The sequence below is a fragment of the Equus caballus genome, chromosome 9 (genome assembly GCF_041296265.1).
Source record: "Equus caballus isolate H_3958 breed thoroughbred chromosome 9, TB-T2T, whole genome shotgun sequence".
Classification (NCBI taxonomy): domain Eukaryota; kingdom Metazoa; phylum Chordata; class Mammalia; order Perissodactyla; family Equidae; genus Equus; species Equus caballus.
Genome location: NC_091692.1, coordinates 61,603,837 through 61,620,770, shown reverse-complemented (window position 1 = coordinate 61,620,770; position 16,934 = coordinate 61,603,837). Strand labels below are relative to the sequence as shown.

At 44.8% G+C, this 16,934-nt stretch overlaps 1 protein-coding gene across 2 annotated transcripts in view; it reads left to right on the top strand.

Moving 5' to 3' along the window:
- Nucleotides 1-16,934, top strand: part of SNX31 (sorting nexin 31) — a 67,358-nt gene that overhangs the window by 13,179 nt on the left and 37,245 nt on the right. For both annotated transcript variants that reach the window (XM_070222419.1, XM_070222421.1), the window contains exons 4-5: nucleotides 389-453; nucleotides 14,243-14,353. In XM_070222419.1, the coding sequence (XP_070078520.1) occupies nucleotides 389-453; nucleotides 14,243-14,353 (176 nt within the window). The remainder of the gene's footprint in view (nucleotides 1-388; nucleotides 454-14,242; nucleotides 14,354-16,934) is intronic.

The following is a 16,934-nucleotide window of genomic DNA, read 5'->3' as shown; positions in this document are numbered from 1 at the left end:
CTCGACTTAAAATTTTCAAATTACTAAGTGTCTTGCTAAAGTGGAGTCTAAGTCCAAGTTCTGAGATCTTTCACTTCTTCATATTAGCTTCATCATCATCCTGGTAGGGCAGCAAAGTGGATAGTGAGCGATGCAGGTATGCATTGCAGAAAGTGAGATCCCCGGAAGGAGTCAACCGAGATTGGTGGGGTGGGTCCTTGTTGTCGTCACAGCTGCTTGGAGTTGCAGACCGTGGATTTTCATGTATTTCAGAAGTCACAGGCTGCATGCCTTCAAGCAGGCAGCGCTGCACTGGCAAGGCCTGGAGGGCTTCCTGGAGGACAGAGCAGTCTAATAGAGACTTCCACCAAGCCCTGTGCTAACCTGGCTCGCTGTCCATGTTTTTCAGTAACTGTGGACCCAAAAATGCTGAGAAGTGATGTCTTCGTTGATTTTTTAAAACTGGTGCAGCTGGTAAGATTGCTCTTCTTTACTAAAGTCATTATTTCACTGCAGAACATGTCTCTTAGTTAACCACATGTGCATTTCTGGCCGTCTGCCCCACAGAGCCTGAACTCAGGTCAAATACATTCATTTGGAGTACGTTAGAAGATGGTTCCTATTTTGTTCTTTTAGAAATTTAGATTCTAGTTGGAAAATTAAGTGTGTCACTTGGCCTTTAGCTCATTTTAATTAAGAAGATACCTTTTTTCTGTAGCATTGTAACTCTCGAAATTAGCCTTGAAGAAGAGAAGCTTTATCATTAAGGGCCTCCATGACAATTCTGGGGCCCTGCTTGGGTAGCTGGGATTTCCAAGTGTGCCACGATGAAGCCATCAGGATAGGAGTAATAGCCATGCCAGCTATTTCTTATATATTCTCTGCTCCTAACTTTACTGTAAATGGATCATGGAGAAAATTCGGTCTGAACAGAATGACACAAAGCAACTCTCTTTCCTTTATAGGTCTAAAGAACCACTGGCTACTTGTCCCCTAGAGGCTAGAACTTTGCCAAGCACATTTATTAAGCACGTCACTCATTCTAATTGTACATATGGGGACATTTTTATGCCTGCATGTATGTTCTTGACTGAATGGAAAAGCTATGAAAGGACTGAAGCTGTACAATGATATGATGTTATTGAACTGGATCCCCAGCTAGGGGAAGAGTGATGCCTTGATCAGATTTGTAAAAAATGGGAGCACATTGCATTTGTTGAGTGGTTTGACTGTGTTGATATACTTCCTGGTCCACTCAACCCAAGAAAGGACCCTAGAGCACCCCGTTGTGTAGTCATTCATATTTTCACATATACTTGATGGTCAAAAAAATATATCCTTTTCTTTGAAAAGTTTTTTATTGAGGTGGTGGTGGTGGTAACATTCAAACAGCACAAAAGGGTATAGGGTCAAAGTAACGTCTGCAGCCGCCACAGACCCCCAGTGCCCCTCCTCAGAGACAGCTGCTGTCTGCAGTTTAACTGTGTTCTTTCCACATGTGTCTGTATGCATACAAGCATTCACATGAATGCATAGCCTGTTTTTTAATTTTTCTTTTCAAATAAACACATACTCTACCCACTTTCTGAACCTTGTTTTTTAAAATCTACAGCTTGCACATCATTCTGTGTCAGTACACAGAGGTACGTTTAGCCTTGGTTCTATCATCTTTTTTTGTGTGTATTGTGGTTTTTGCTTTTAATACTTTTTGAAATTCATTCAGGAGGTAGCAATGTTTTGGAGTTTTGTTTTGAGTGTCTTTTTTTTTCTGACAATTTAAAAGAGTTTGGCTTGATGTTAGCTCTCTTCTTATCTTACCTTTATCGCTTTATACAGAAGCCTCTCTGAATGCCCCAGCTCCGTTTGTAGTGTCTCTTCTTGCTTCTTCTGATGACATTTTCACTCGTGTAATGGCTTTGTTGTTCTTTTCCATTTCTCCCACGAACTTTGTCAACTTCCTTTTATATTCTTTTGTTGTCTTACCTCTCTTTTGAGGCCTTTATTCTTCTTTGGGGTCTTAGTTCAGACAAACCATATTTTTATTAATACATCCATTTTCATCTCCTTCGTGGCATCACTTTTGGGGTATATATTTTTTACCCTTACTTGGTCACATTTCTTTCCTCCCTTCTTGCAGGGTTTTTGCCTAGGTCCCTTGCCAGGATTCTTCTTAGGCATCACTCCGCTGTGAAAGGGGCTTTGCTCTGTGAGCCACCTCTTTGCCAACACAGGGTTGGGGAGGAGCTGGAGTTGAGTCATTTGACTGTCTGCTGTACTGCTGGATCTTGCCTCTTGTTTCTGAGCACTGTCTCACTCTGCCCTAAGACCCAAGCAGAGTGTCGAGCACTGAAGTCATACCCACAGTTCCTCATATCGTGATCTAGCATTTTAAACCCTTGTGTTGACTGAGCAGCCTCAGGACTGGCTTAGTGGGTAATTGTGCAGGCTCAGGAGTGCAGGCCAAGGTTCAAATTTTGGCTGCCCTGCTTTCGATTTGTGTGGCCTGGGACAATTTACTTAGCCTTTTTGTGTCTCAGTTTCCCCATCTGTAAAATGAGGAGAATAGCTCCTGTCTCAGAGGTGTGTTTTGAGGATTAAGTGAGCCTGTGCTTTTAAACCACTTAAATGTCGTCCGGCACATTAACACTTATGAAGTACTCGCTACTGTTATCAATGCCCATCCTGTTTTCCCTTTCCAGCCATGCTGAGAGATTGCTTTCAGCAAAGATGGCACATCTGCACATTTCTTAGGCTCCCTGCCCACTAGGTGGTGTCAAATGCACCCAGAGTTGTGCTCCCAGACTGCGGAGTCCCTCGAGATGAATTGCTTTAAGACAGCTTCTGCGTTGCTTGTAGCTTGAGTTCCGGCACCTTGTTACCTCTGCTTCCCCGCTCCCTGACCAGGTCCGATTTTCACTGTGCTTGGCAGCCTTCTGGAAACCTAGTTGTTCAGGCTGGGGACCATTTTCAACTTCATCAAACATGATTTTCTTTTCTTTTGTTTTCTCTTCATCTCCAAAAGGGAGGGAGAGCAGGATAGAGGTACTTTACTCCTGAAGGTGTTTATAAAGGAGATTTGCTTTACGGTTTTGAAAAGGAAATTGAGTTTAAATCAAGAAGGTTGTTCTACCTTCTTGTGCTCCTGTCCTGCTTTCCTTTATTGTTCATACGTTGAATGAATATGAATTGAACACTGCTCAGAGCCAACCCTCCTCTGGAAGTTGGGGAGATACCAGCAAACGACACCCAGTCCCTCTCATGGAGTTTAGTGTCTTGTAGGGGAGACAGAAAAGTCACTGGGCAAGTCACTAAATGTAATGATCACCATGATACAGGACCATGTACCATGACATGGGACTGCATATTATGATCTGTAAATAAGACTATGATACAGAACCATGCACTGTGATACAGGACTATGCATTGTGCACTGTGATACAGTACTGTGCATCGTGCACTGTGATGCAGGACCAAGCACGGGGATATAGGACACAGCACTGTGATACAGCACCATGTCCCAGGAGGGGATTAGGAGTATGTCAAGATTTCCATCCTCTCAGCCCAGGTACAGCATTGATGGGCCCTGCCACCTCTAGTGGCTCCGTGCCCACATACCCCAGTGTGCAGTACAAATAGTATCATTCTCTGTGTGTGCCCTGTGAGAAGAGGGCTGGGAGGCACTGCCACAGGATGAGTGTGTGTCTGGGAGATGTGGAGGGTACCTTGGTCAGGGAGACCTAGAGAGTGACATCTAAACTGGTATTTGAAGTTTTCTGGGCAGGGAGGGATGACTATAGGTTTTTTCCCCCACTGAGCCGGGGAAAATACCACAAACCACATAATATCAGGAGGTCTGGGAGACTCAGGACTGATATTAGTGAAAGGGAAAGCAGTAGCCACTTGTTATGGGGGTGGGGGTGGGGATGGGGAGTCTGTTCCAGCTGCCAGTAGACCCTTTCCCTGATCACTATCCAGGGCCAGTGGCTTATGGGCTGAAATGGATGCAATCAATGCAACTGGCTGGCTGAGCTTGCAATGAGATTGCTCCTGCAGGGCTGGTAGGAGCTCGGAGGACTGGCATGAGCAGTGGTGATGTGTAGATTTTCCAGACCATGAAGGGAGCCCAGGGAGCAGGGATTAGGCACTTTCCCCAACTCAGTAGTTTACAGACCCCACCTGGATATCTTCACTGCATCTGATAAGTGCTTGGCCTGCAGTTTCCAAGTGGTTATTGCCAGATAATCCTATGCTCACAGGCCTGGCTCGCCAAGGCTCAGCAAATACAAGAAGATCTTCCAGTCTCTGGGCGAGGACACACCATGTTAGAAACGTGAATACATGCGACCTCCCAGGAGCCCTTCTGTGGAAAGCCTCTCTGGAGGATGGCCAAAGGCAAGCTCCAGTAATCAGAGGGCCTTTAATGTGGGCTGGGCCCTGCTTTATGTGCAGTGTCTCATTAATCCTTCACAGCTTGTCGAGGGAGGTGCTATTGGTGTCTCTTTTTTAGGCTAAGTAACTTATCCAAGGATACATATCTTGTAAATGTCAGAGCTGGGGTCCGAGCCCAGGGAGCCTACATTCAGAGCCCTGCTCCACTGAGGTATTTCTAGGGCAGCGGTAGCCCACCCAGCCCTGCCCCACTGGGTGCTTTTTGTTTTGTGGGTCTAGACCCCTTAGTATGCTCTGTGCTTTTGCCCTGTGAGAGCCTTTTAGATGAAGGGACTTTTGAAAAGGCAAAACTGAAGTCTTTAGACTAAGATTCTTTATGCTCCCGGTTCTTAAACTGTAGTGTTCTATGGCCTCGTGTGAACAATGTATTTGAGAAAAAGAAGACTGAGAAGGTATTTGGAGTGGCTTTGGTGCAGCTGGGAAGTTAGGGGCAGTTCATGTATTGGAGAAGTTTTGCCCACTGTGGCTATGTTTGGAGGTTCTGGGAAGTGACTCTTTCCCCATTTCCTCGTAAGAATGTTTCCCATTTCCCTTGTAGTGAAATGGTTAGGGTCCATCATTAAGTGCAATGGAAATTTAGAGCTTGGTGAGTCCAAGAATGGATTCTCTTGGATAAGAAACCTCAGGAATAAGTACCCATGGCTATCAGACATTTCTGCCTCCGAACAGAATATCCATAAAGCACGTTGATTGATCTTTCTTTGAGAAATTAAAAAATTCCTCAGGTTGTTAAATTCTATTTGAAAAGAATTAGCACATATTTTAAAATGTGTTGTAGGGGAGGAAGACATTTCCTCTACCCTCTCTGGGTTCGTCTGGCCGGAGAACGAATTAAATTCACATGAGACAGAATAGCAGGAGAAAATTAAGCAAAGCTTTATAACATGTATACACGGGAGAGGCTCAGGCAAGCTGAGCAACTCGCCAAAATGGCTGAAGCCCCCACCTTAAATATCATCTTCAGCTAATGACAAAGGAGGATGTTGCGGGTGGAGGGGGAGTCGATCATGGGAGATTACCACACAAGTACAGTAAATAAATGCAGATTTAAGTTTTTGCCTTTGGCATTGATTAAGAGTTTCTAGAGATATGGTCATCCCCCCTTCTTCGTGGTACAAGGAGGGAGACAACTTTACAGATGGAAATTTCCTTTACAATGTAAATGTCTCTTAACAAAGGGTAAGTAAATTCTACTTTTCAGTTGCTTTCCTGTCTGCAGTTTATTAAAAGTAACTAGCCCCAAATAATCCTCGTGCCAAAGAGAAATATCTTGGGGTGGCCAATTCTAGGCCCCCACAGTGTTAAGGCAGCCCATGGTGTTGGAGGGTTTTGAGATTTCTTAAAGATAAATGCGTTCAATTTTCTAGTGTGAATTGTGCATTTTGATTCCTGATCCACTCTAGATCAAGATGACAGCTTAGTCAAGGCTTTGTTTTTCTACAATCCAAATCCACCAAGTTGGCTTTTTTCCCTCTAATTGTGTTTTTGTATGGCTCTTACATTTTCTTAATTATATACATTCTAGTAAAATTCAAATGTCACAAATAGAGCCAAATTCCTCCTTGATCACCACTCCAAACCTAGAATGTTTCACCTCTTGTGCACTTGCTTTTATACCATAATATAAATGTTTTTTGATGCCGTTATTTCTTCTCTTTACCATGTTGTTCTAAAATTATTTTTTTATCAAAGCTAAATGTGCTCATAGTTTTAAAATAAAATAGTGCTAGAAAGAATTATAACATAACCATCTCCTGCTCTGCAGAGGCAATGGCTTTCAAATCTTTTAGCTTTTTCTTCATATATTTAAAAATCTGGAGGGGCTGGCCCCGTGGCTGAGTGGTTAAGTTCACGCGCTCCGCTGCAGGTGGCCCAGTGTTTCGTTGGTTCGAATCCTGGGCGCGGACATGGCGCTGCTCATCAGACCACGCTGAGGCAGCGTCTCACATACCACAACTAGAAGGACCCACAACAAAGAATATACAACTATGTACCAGGGGGCTTTGGGGAGAAAAAGGAAAAAATAAAATCGTAAAAAAAAAAAAGAAAATCTGGAGAGTAATGATCTACATCTCTAACTTTCTCTTGCTGTTCGATGTGTAGACATTATCCACCGACTGACTGTTATGGGGGATGAAGATTTCAGCTTGCTTATATCACTTCCTCCATTCACCCCTTCTGCCCAATTTTATGTCCGAATTTTTAAAAATTAAATCCTTAGTCAATATTTTAATTATTATAATATGTAAATTTTTCTTATTACTTAGCCAAATAATGTTTGAGATTACCTTTACTCTCTTGAACAACTTTTATTTTTCTTAGAGTTAAAATGACATCTTTTAAAAGAAAAAAATATGCTTAGTTGTCATTAAGTATGACTCTTTTCCGTACCTATCACAGTGCTGAGGACAGAATTTTCCCTATGGTCAAACCAATCAGATTCTTTTCCTGGAGATGATCTACCCAGAGTCTCCGTCTTTCTGTTGTTTAAGAGGAAAGAGACTTGAGTAAGTTTGCCTGCTAGTGGGAAGGAGCCAATGGAGAAGGAGAGTTTGAAGATGGGAGTGGGTGGGATTGGCCTTGATAGTTACTAGCACCAAGTCCTTGAGGCCGGAGGATTAAACACAAGCTGGGACTGGGTGGAGGAAAGATCACTCTTAAACTGAATGTGAGACAAGGAGAAAGACTGGGTGAGGCTACAGGCGGTGGTGCAAGGTTTGTGAGTATAAGTAGAGTGAGTCCCCTCTCCGTGTTTCCTCTGTGGCTTAGAAGAGGTGAGGTCAACTGGTGGGGATGAGGAAAGAGGCAGATGTGGTTGGAGTCTTGGGGAAAGTGGAGAAGGTTGAAACAGAGTGCGAGTCAGAACTGCATTGGTGGAGGCAACCGGTGGGACATGCTGGGGAGGAGGAGGGAGGTCAAGGGCCAGTTGCGAACCAGTGTGTCCCATTCTCACCAATGGCAAAGAGTTGGGTGGTCCTTGAACCTTTTACCTCCCTTGATGTGGAGGTTACCCACTGAGAGAAGGTTGTCTCAACTGAAACCAGTGTTGCTGTGTCAAACAGAACATTGCAGACTTTAATCTTAATATTCTTTCCTAAAACATAGGTAGGGTAAATATGCAGTAGAGGGCTAGAGAGAGATGTATATAAACAATCGATTTTTAAGTGCTCCATTTTAGATGCCTCTTAGTTCTTTTTATCCTCTCACTTGGATTATTTTGAGAAATATGGCATCAAGATTATTCAAATACCCATTTATACAGGGCCCTGTTCAAAATAAATTTACTGCATAATCGCTGCTTTGAAGGAGCTTATCATCTAAGCAACCATCTAACCCAGCTTTAAACAAATTAAGTATAAAAAAGCCAAGAACATTCAACAAATAAACAGAGTAGGCAGGGTGGAACTCTACTTCCATATTAGTCAGCCCTTTTTCAATTGCAAGGGACAAAATCATAAATGGGAAATTTATTCATTTAAATGACAAGTTGGGGAAGTTTGGCTGGCGCTCTCGTCCCACTCCCTACTTCAAGCTTTGCTTTTCTGTATATTGACTTCATTCTCAGAGCCTCTCTCCATGCTGTGGGAAAAATAGCCATTTGCTTCAAGATTAGCAGCCCCAGCTGGAGGCGAGTGTCCTCACTGTCCTTCCTCTTCCTCGCTAATGAAGTCAGAACTCCATTGGATGGGGGAGCCCATAGGGTAATTCCTAGAGAGAAGGAGAAAGGAAAGTGAGGGGCAGTTGTCAACTGACTTGTCTCATCCCAACCATTGGCAAAGGGTTGGGTGTCTGTGACAGAATAAGAAATGTATGTTTTGTCTCTGAACCCGGTTCCTGATGCAGAGCTCCAAAAACCCATGTGATTTGCTGAGTGATGGGGTGATAGGCCTGTCTTACACAGAGCTTCTGAGACCCTTGGAATCTCTGGAGGGATGAGTGTCTTTTTGTTTGCTAATCAAATGACTAGTGGCTGGGGGCCCCTAGATGCTTCAGGATGGGAGCTGGTCAACAGCTTGATTAGAGAGTTGGAACTTCCAGCCCCAGCCCCTGGCCTCTGGGGAGAGAAGAAGGGCTGGAGATTAAGTTAATTGACCACGCCTACATAGCAAAGCCTCCATAAAAATCCCTAAACTGTGGTGTTCAGAGAGCTTTGGGGTTGGTGAACATGTAGGCAGTGCACCTGGGAGGGCTCTGTACACCTTTCCACATACCTTACCCTGTGCATCTCTTCCATTTGGGTATTCCTGAGTTGTATCCTTTATAATGGGTGATAGTAAATAGTTGTCCTGAGTTCTGTGAGCCATTCTAGGAAAGTATGAAACTCAGGGAAGGGGTTGTGTGAATCTGGGTTTGTAGTGGGTGGGTCAGAAGCATGGGAGGGCGCAACTTGTGATTGACATCTGAAGTGGGAGGGGGGCAGTCTTGTGGGACCAAGGCCTTGACCTGTGGGCTCTGTGCTAACACCAGGCAGTTAGTGTCAGAAGCGTTGATGTGAGTAGAGTAGAGAAAAACAGTGTTTTTCCGTTTTAGTGTCTCATGAGCAATGTAAGGACATTAGAGGGTTTTAAGCAAGAGAGGGACATTTTTAAGTTTACATTTTAAAAATGTCTCTGGCTGCTGTGTGGAGAGTGCTTTGTGGGAGGGGAAAGAATGGAAGTAAGAAGACCAGTATGGAGGCCGTTGCAGAAGTGTAGGGGAGAGATGTCAGTTGGGTTTGACGAAAATAATCCATATCCAATCTATAAATGAAAATTTGGGTGAGTTTATTCTGAGCTTAAATCTGAGAATTATAACCCGAGAGAGTCTTTCCACAAAGGAACAGAGCACTCCAAAGAGGTGGGGGGGTATACAGGGTTGTTATATACCCTCAAAGAGGATGTTTCACATATGATTGGAATGTCCCTTTTACAATAGTCGGGAGACCACTGTCGGCACAGCCGATTGATGGAAATAGCAGGTAGGTCTTCTGTCTCGGTGAACACAGCAGGGTGGGAGTCTGTTGTCTCCAGCTAGGTGGTCACAGGTGAGCTGGGAGGTGAGTGCAGCAATCAGTTCCTAGCCTAAGGAAAAATGCTAATGTTGGGGGGAAGTTGCATCTTTATCACAAGGGCCTTTGTTCTGGCCATAGGAAATGTCTAAGCAGATATGCAATGCGTGCTCAATAGCCAGTCAGGCCCTTTTGGAGGAAAAAAAAGAGAAGTCAGGCCGAATTAGGTTTATACCAAATGGCTTCCTCATATACTCCAATATATCCTATTGCTTGCCATTTTTATTTGTCAGGTTTAAGGTGCTGGCAGTGGAGATGAAGAGAGGTAGATGGATTCAAGAGATAGTTTAAGATGTAAAATATACAGGACTCAGAACCTGATTGGATATGAGCATTGAAAACGTCTTCCTAAACCTTTGACTTTTATTTCTTATCTGTTGCCACTGACTCAAAATAAAGATATAGACACTTCCTCCACATTCCTATTGCTAACAATAAAGCTGCCATTTGAGTGTTTGTAAGGAATGCTCTTCCATGTTCCATGTCTTAGCTCCTCGAGTCCTTGCCACAGCCTGATGATGAGGACACTATTACTTTTATTTTAAAGCAGAAGGAATGAGGTATACAGAGGGGAAGTAACCTGTCTGGATTTACACGGGTCACATGCAGTAAGTGACAGAGCTAGGCTTGGAACCCAAGCAGTCTGCTCTGTGGATTGTGCTTTTCTTAACCACACGGTCTAGCCCATCCCTCCGTCCCTCCATACCTCGCGTGGGGTTACTGCAGCCACCTCTCTTGAGTCTTCCTCATCCTCCCGTCTCTCCTCTAGTCTGTTTTCACCCCGCTGCCAGACAAATCTTTCTATAACTCCATTTCCATTCTTCCATTTCCCTGATCCAGAACCACCACGGTTTCTTTTTGCCTTTTTTTTTAATAAAATTTTTATTGAGTTAATAATAGGTTACAATCTTGTGAAATTTCAGTTGTACATTATTGTCTGTTAGTCATGCTGTAGGTGCAACCCTTCACACTGTGCCCACCCCCACACCCCCTTTCCCCTGGTAGCCACTAATCTGTTCTCTTTGTCCACATATTTAAATTCCTCATATGAGTGGAGTCATACAGAAATTGTCCTTCTCTATCTGGCTTATTTCACTTAACATAATTCCCTCAAGGTCCATTCATGTTGTTGCAAATAGGATGATTTTGTTCTTTTTTACAGCTGAGTAGTATTCCATTGTATATATACCACATCTTCTTTATCCAATCATCTGTTGATGGGCACTTAGGTTGCTTCCACGTCTTGGCTATTGTAAATAATGCTGCAATGAACATTGGGGTGCAAGGGACTTTTGGAATTGCTGACTTCAAGCTCTTTGGATAGATACCCAGTAGTGGGGTAGCTGGGTCATATGGTAGTTCTATTTTTAATTTTTTGAGGAATCTCCAGTCTGTTTTCCATAGTGGCTGCACCAGTTTGCATTCCCACCAGCAGTGTATGAGGGTTCTTTTTGCCTTTTTAATAAAATTCTCAAATGTCTGATTTCAGGGCCATCTATAATCTGATTCCCTGCACTAATCTAGTCTGCTCCCTCATTTTGCTTTTGCAGAAGAATTTAATAAAGATATGCATTTGTATCATTTTAATTGTTTATATAATTTAGATATCTTACTGGTCTGCAAGATAGCCTGAGTTTGGAGTTGCATTGAAGTAATATAAATTCATGCTAGGCTTTACTTTAGAATCTTATCAAAAAGCAGTGACATTCTTTCCATTCATTTTGTGAGTGTTTTTCCCCTCAGGTAGGAGATGTTTGTGATTATGGGCCAAAATCCTTTGAGAACCCAGGGCCTAGGCAAAGGCGTACCTTGAAAAGAACTATTCACAACAGTTGCCCTGGGGGAGCCCATTGTCTCTGAAACCTGTATCTCAGCTAAATGTGGGGTTCACCTCAATCAATTATCATAACTGCAGGGGAACTAGAAAAATCTTCTAAAACTCCCCTGGAAAGGTCAAGTGAAGAAAGCGTGGCCTGAGATTGTTTGGGGGAGCTCAGGGCCTGTTTTGTGGAGGAGGGAAACCTGTGGCCCTGACATTCTGGGGAAGGGCTTGGAGTGGTTCTCAAAGGATGCTGAGAAGTGGATTGTCCCAGCACTGGACGCCTGAAGGGAAAACCTGACAGGTGGTTCAATCTGTGCTCATTTTGAGGCCAGTACTGACTGGAGAAGCCACAGGACTGTTTGAAAAGTGACAAACACAGTGATCAATAAGTGGCAAATTCAAGTCAGGCAGACAGAAACCTATTGTATGTGGAGGGAGGCAGCATAACCTTATGCTGGTGTTATGCTGGTAACATGGCAGCCATATACCTTATCCAAACTTGGAAAATTTTGAGAGTGAAAGGAATGCTGTAATTATTCTGCTTGGGCTGCCATAAAAAAATATAGATTGAGTGGCTTAAAAAGCAGAAGTTCCGGGGCCGGCCCGGTGGGGCATCAGTTAAGTTCGCACGTTCCGCTTCTCGGCGGGCCAGGTTTTGCCGCCCCAGCGTTCGCCGCCCCAGATCCTGGGTGCGGACATGGCACTGCTTGTCAAATGCCCTGCTGTGGTAGGTGTCCCATGTATAAAGTAGAGGAAGATGGGCATGGATGTTAGCTCAGGGCCAGGCTTCCTCGGCAAAAAGAGGAGGAGTGGCAGTAGTTAGCTCAGGGCTAATCTTCCTCAAAAAAAAAAAAGCAGAAATTCCTAGATCTGTGAGAAATAAATTTCTTCTTCGTGCACACGTGGAGAGAGAGAAGCTCTCTGGGGTCTCTTCTTATGAGGGCACTAATCCTATCATGAGGAACATGACCTTACTAACTCTAGTCACCTCCCAAAGGCCCATCTCTAACACTATCACGTTGGAGGTTAGGGCTTCAACATATGAGTTTGAGGGGGACACAAACATTCAGTCCATAGCAAGGCTGGATGACAGGTTCATACTAGAACCTTCTTGGGCCAGCTGGGAGATATGTCCACCCTAGTTAGAGCCCAGGAGCCGTGTGGAACTGGCCTTGAATCCTGCCTCTGCCACCATCTAGAGGTGTATCCTTGTTATTTAGCTATTTAACCTTCGTGAACTTTTACTTCATCTGAAAAAGGGGGCTTACTAAGTGTCTATGCCTCAAGGAATTGTTATGAGAATTAAATGAAACAGGTGCACAGAGCACAATTATCAGTATCATGAACTTACAATATATTTGTATGTAATAAATATATAGATATTATGTTTGTTCATAAATGATGTGCTATATAAACGTGTTGCCTATATAACTGTGGCTATAAATACATTCGTGACTATATGTAGTTTTTTGGACCAACCCTTTGAATTTGGAAAACTGCAGATTTTCTCTCCTAAAGTGCTTAGGTTCAGAATCATAGACTTAGTAATTATAAGTATGTGGGGGTGGGGGGTTAAAATTTAAAGTCAGTGCTTGCCCTTTGATAACAAAATTAGGAAAAATAAGCCTGTCACTAATGTGATTGGCCTTTTGAGGTAACCAGACAATGCGACTAAGTTGTTGGGTCCCCTGGTTCCCTACAAAGCTTGATGCCTAACCTGTTGTGTCTGAATGTCGGGGCTGAGTGGGGGTGGGGGTGCGTCAGGAGGACTACAGAAAGGGGAGGTATAGCCTGTTGAAGGGAATGAGGCTCAGTTGGTCAGCTTGCCTGGGCCCCAACTCCATGATTCCCAACAACCTTCTGAATGGTCGTTTAGATCTTCCCTCCCCTAACCTGATACCAGGAAGGAGGTGACCTGGGCTGTATTACTAATATTCTAGTTTATATAGTAGGTTCAGAACACAGGAAATGATGTGAGTGACTCTTTCCTCAGTTCTCCCAAGGATGATTCATAACTAGTGTCATTCTAAATGCCTAGGAGAGAAGTTAACTCATTGTGTGCAGTGGATCCACTGGGGCGTTAGGGTTTAATCCTGTTGCAGAACCTGGGGTGAGAAAGGCTATGCCCCAAATCAGCCTCCCAGAGATGAGGCAGCTCTGTGGCCTGACAGGATCCCGTTCAGGAGGTGCTGAAAACAGCCCCACCCCCTCCCCCGGAGCAGCTGCTCTGTGAGGCACGCCTGGGCCGTCACTGGCCAGGCCTCCTCTTGGGGTCCCTTTCTCTATGGTAACTGAGCACCAATCTCAGCCTTACACCTTCCTAAACTCTGATGGCCTTCCAGTGTCTCTAGTGTGTTCTTGACATTCTAGAGCACCACTTCCCAGAACTTCACGGATCCCCAGATCTGTAGTTGCCTCTGGCGCACATGCCTCCCCTTGAGAAATGCATGAGCACGAGCAGACCTGTGCTGAGCTGGCGTCTTGGGCCCTCAGCTGGGTGCCCACTCACCAGAGAGCAACTGGCTTCTCCATAGAGGCCTCATAGTTGTCGTACTTCAGATGTTTGCTGTAGCAGAATCAGGAATTACTGCATATCATGGACTTTTAGGAATGCCCAGAAATATTCAAAATGGGAGAGTTAAATCTGAAACAATTAAGTGTCAAATGGATGATTTTATCAAAAGCTTTTTTCCTAAAGTGGGTACCTTGTTGTTTATTTGGAAATTATTCAAACTGTGTGTCATTACTTTGCCTTGGCCCCTCTCCACACCCCTCCCCGTCCCCCCATCCCCCCTACCCCCCAAATCTCATCCCCCAAATCACTTGGGTCTCTTGTGGGCACTGTATGCCCCCAGCACCAAGGGAGAGGAAGCTGCTGCCTGTACCTGCTGCGACGTGCCCCCTAAAGGGCCACGAAGCTTATCGAGCTTTGCTTTTGCCCACAGGACACATTTAGCATCACTACCAAGAAATCCTCTCTGGATGTGTTTCTGCCCGATGGAAGGAGTATCCAGGTTGAAATTCTAACCTCAGACACTGCCGAAAGAGTCTTAGAGGTAAACTGTCCAAACTCCAGCTCCAGACCTGAATTTAGCAATCATTCTGTTTGAAGGTAGGGACTAGGATACAGTTACCTTCCAGAAGCTTCCTGCCTATCATTTTACCCTGGATGGCTTATCTGTAGAAGTGATGGGATTTTCTGGGAGACTGATGGAGGAATCTGAGCTGCAACCAATCCTTGGGGCCTCTTTGGTTTTACTCCCCCTTGGGCGTCAACTTTCCAGGTCCTTCTTAAGGCAGCTGTCAGTTCCCTAGGACTCAGCCCGGGATGTGCCCTGGAAATATGCAGAATGCTTTGTTATGGGATGCCCCACAGTTGGGAGCAGGAAGGAGGGTAGGGCCCAGATGAGTCTGGAACAGCAGTACCCAGGGGAGCTAATGACAGGTTCTGGCAGAGAGGGATAGAGGATTTCTCAAAGGCTGAAAGAGTCGCCCCTCCTTCACACAGGGAAGACCCCTGAAACCAAGGCCCCAGCGGTCTAATTCTGGGTCCAGGGGCCAGACCTGAGCTTTAGTCAATTCTCTGAGGACTTTAAGGATGAGACCCAGAAAGCACCCTCTCTTTCAGATGTGGCCATCAGCTCTGCCCCTCAGGCCTTTCCTCCCCCTGAGCTGGGCTGCAGAGGGGACACTGTCTTCTCACACCCACGCATTGCTCCCGAAGGTCAGCTCCCGGGCCCCTTTCCTTTGGAGGGCTTTAGTTTTAATCCTCCAGAGAAACATACTAGGAAGAATAAAAAGTTATAAACAGGAGGAGGTCAGAAAGTTTCTAGGACCTTTTCAAGGACAGAAAATTCCTTCGCTGGGGTGGTGATATCTGACGCCTTCTAAGCTGGAAGCCAACGAAGTGCTCTCTGTGGGGCTCCCTGCTCTGGAGCCTGCCTTCACCTGAGGCCACGGGGAGGAGCTCCCTCCCTGCGTCCTGGCTCCTCTTCTCACCCTGGAGATTCAAGCCCTATGTGCCCTCCTGGCCTCAGAAGCAGCACCTGGATTAGGAAACGCCCCTTCTTTAGGTCTTGGCCTTGCCCAAGAATGATTATTTTTGACCTTTCTTCCTGGTGAACTCACTGCACACACCCCACCCTAACTTTTTCTTGGCTCCTGTGCTGCTGACCTGGTTGAATGGTATCAGCAGCCACCTAGTTGCTGAGGCCATTGAGAAGTTATCCTGGGCTCCTCCTCCTCCCCCCTCCTCCCAGTCCTACAGACACTGTATCCCAAGTCTCTCTCCTATCATCCCCTTCTCCCTATTTCCTCCTCTTCGTCCTCATTCCCCTAGTTCGAGCCCTCCTCATTTCCCAGCCAGATTTCTACAGCAGCCCCGAAACTAGTCTCTCTGCTTCCAATCTTCCTGTGCTGATTTCCAGAATGATCTTTCTCAAAAGCATCAAATGCCCTTGATGCTTAATGCTTGAGGGGATTTATACGAAAACAAAACACAAAAACATGGCTCCCTCACTTGCCCTCCTGGGACCTACAGAATAGGAGACAGTTACGTAAATGAAGGAGGGGACGGACAGGAAAAGTGAGGGAGGGGCTACAACTTGGGTATCTCTGGGTCCAGGCAAGTAACTCAGGGCTGCACCTTCTGGCTGTTAGGTAATTTGGAGATGGTTAGGCCTGTGAAGAACTGGAGGGCACCTGCCTGCCTGACGACATCATTATTGACATATTTTTCACACACTGGCTCACTGGCCAAGCTAGACATTTCTGCAGCTGAAGTTGGCTGCTGGTGAAGTTTGGGGCTCCTCTCTGCTGGGTTTAGGACAAGTCCTGGATTCAAGTGACAGCATTGCCATGTCATAGCTGTGTGAGTTTGGGTAAGTTATTTAACCTTTCAAGACAATGTCTAAGTAGTTATATAAGTAACTCATGTTCCATCAACAGTGGTGGTTATGGTTATTTATCCTTATTGGTGTTGGTATTGATACCAGAGGGAGTGCTGAATTGAGTAGGGCGGTAAGTCTAGGGTTCTTCAATACCATGTGTTTTGTGCAGGTCCCCTTGTAACTAACAGGATAAATTTAATGAGGTACATTTGTATCGTAGAAAAATGTACTTTCCCTCTTTCCCTCATTGGCTTGTGAGGAATTCAAACCCACAACACTGATATTGTTAGCATCAGCTAAGTGTACCTGGAGGTTCTACCCTCCAAGTGGTAGAGTTTCCGTAAGAGGTAAAGTGAGTACTTGGCCAGACAGAGACGTGAATTCCCTTCCAGGGGCTTGGAAATTCTCTAGCTTGCATAAAAATGTAATTTAAATTTTGTAATCAAAAATCATTGTATCTTCTCAAGCAACTCACCACCGCTCTCACTTTGCTTCTCTTGTCCACCTTACCCCCATCCTGCTGGGCTCTTTCAAGACAAGCAACAAGCCAAAATCTCTTCTTTGTTTTTTATAGATTTGTGCTAATGTAGTTTTATTGGTGGTGTTTGTGTTTGAAGCATCGTTAACATTTGCTAAGAATGAAATAGTATTGTGTCTTTCTCTCAAAAGAAGGTGTTTGTATTTGTGTCTTTGTAAATACAAAGGCTTCTCCTCCCTTGTCCGCCTCCTCTCTCTGCCTTGGCATGTA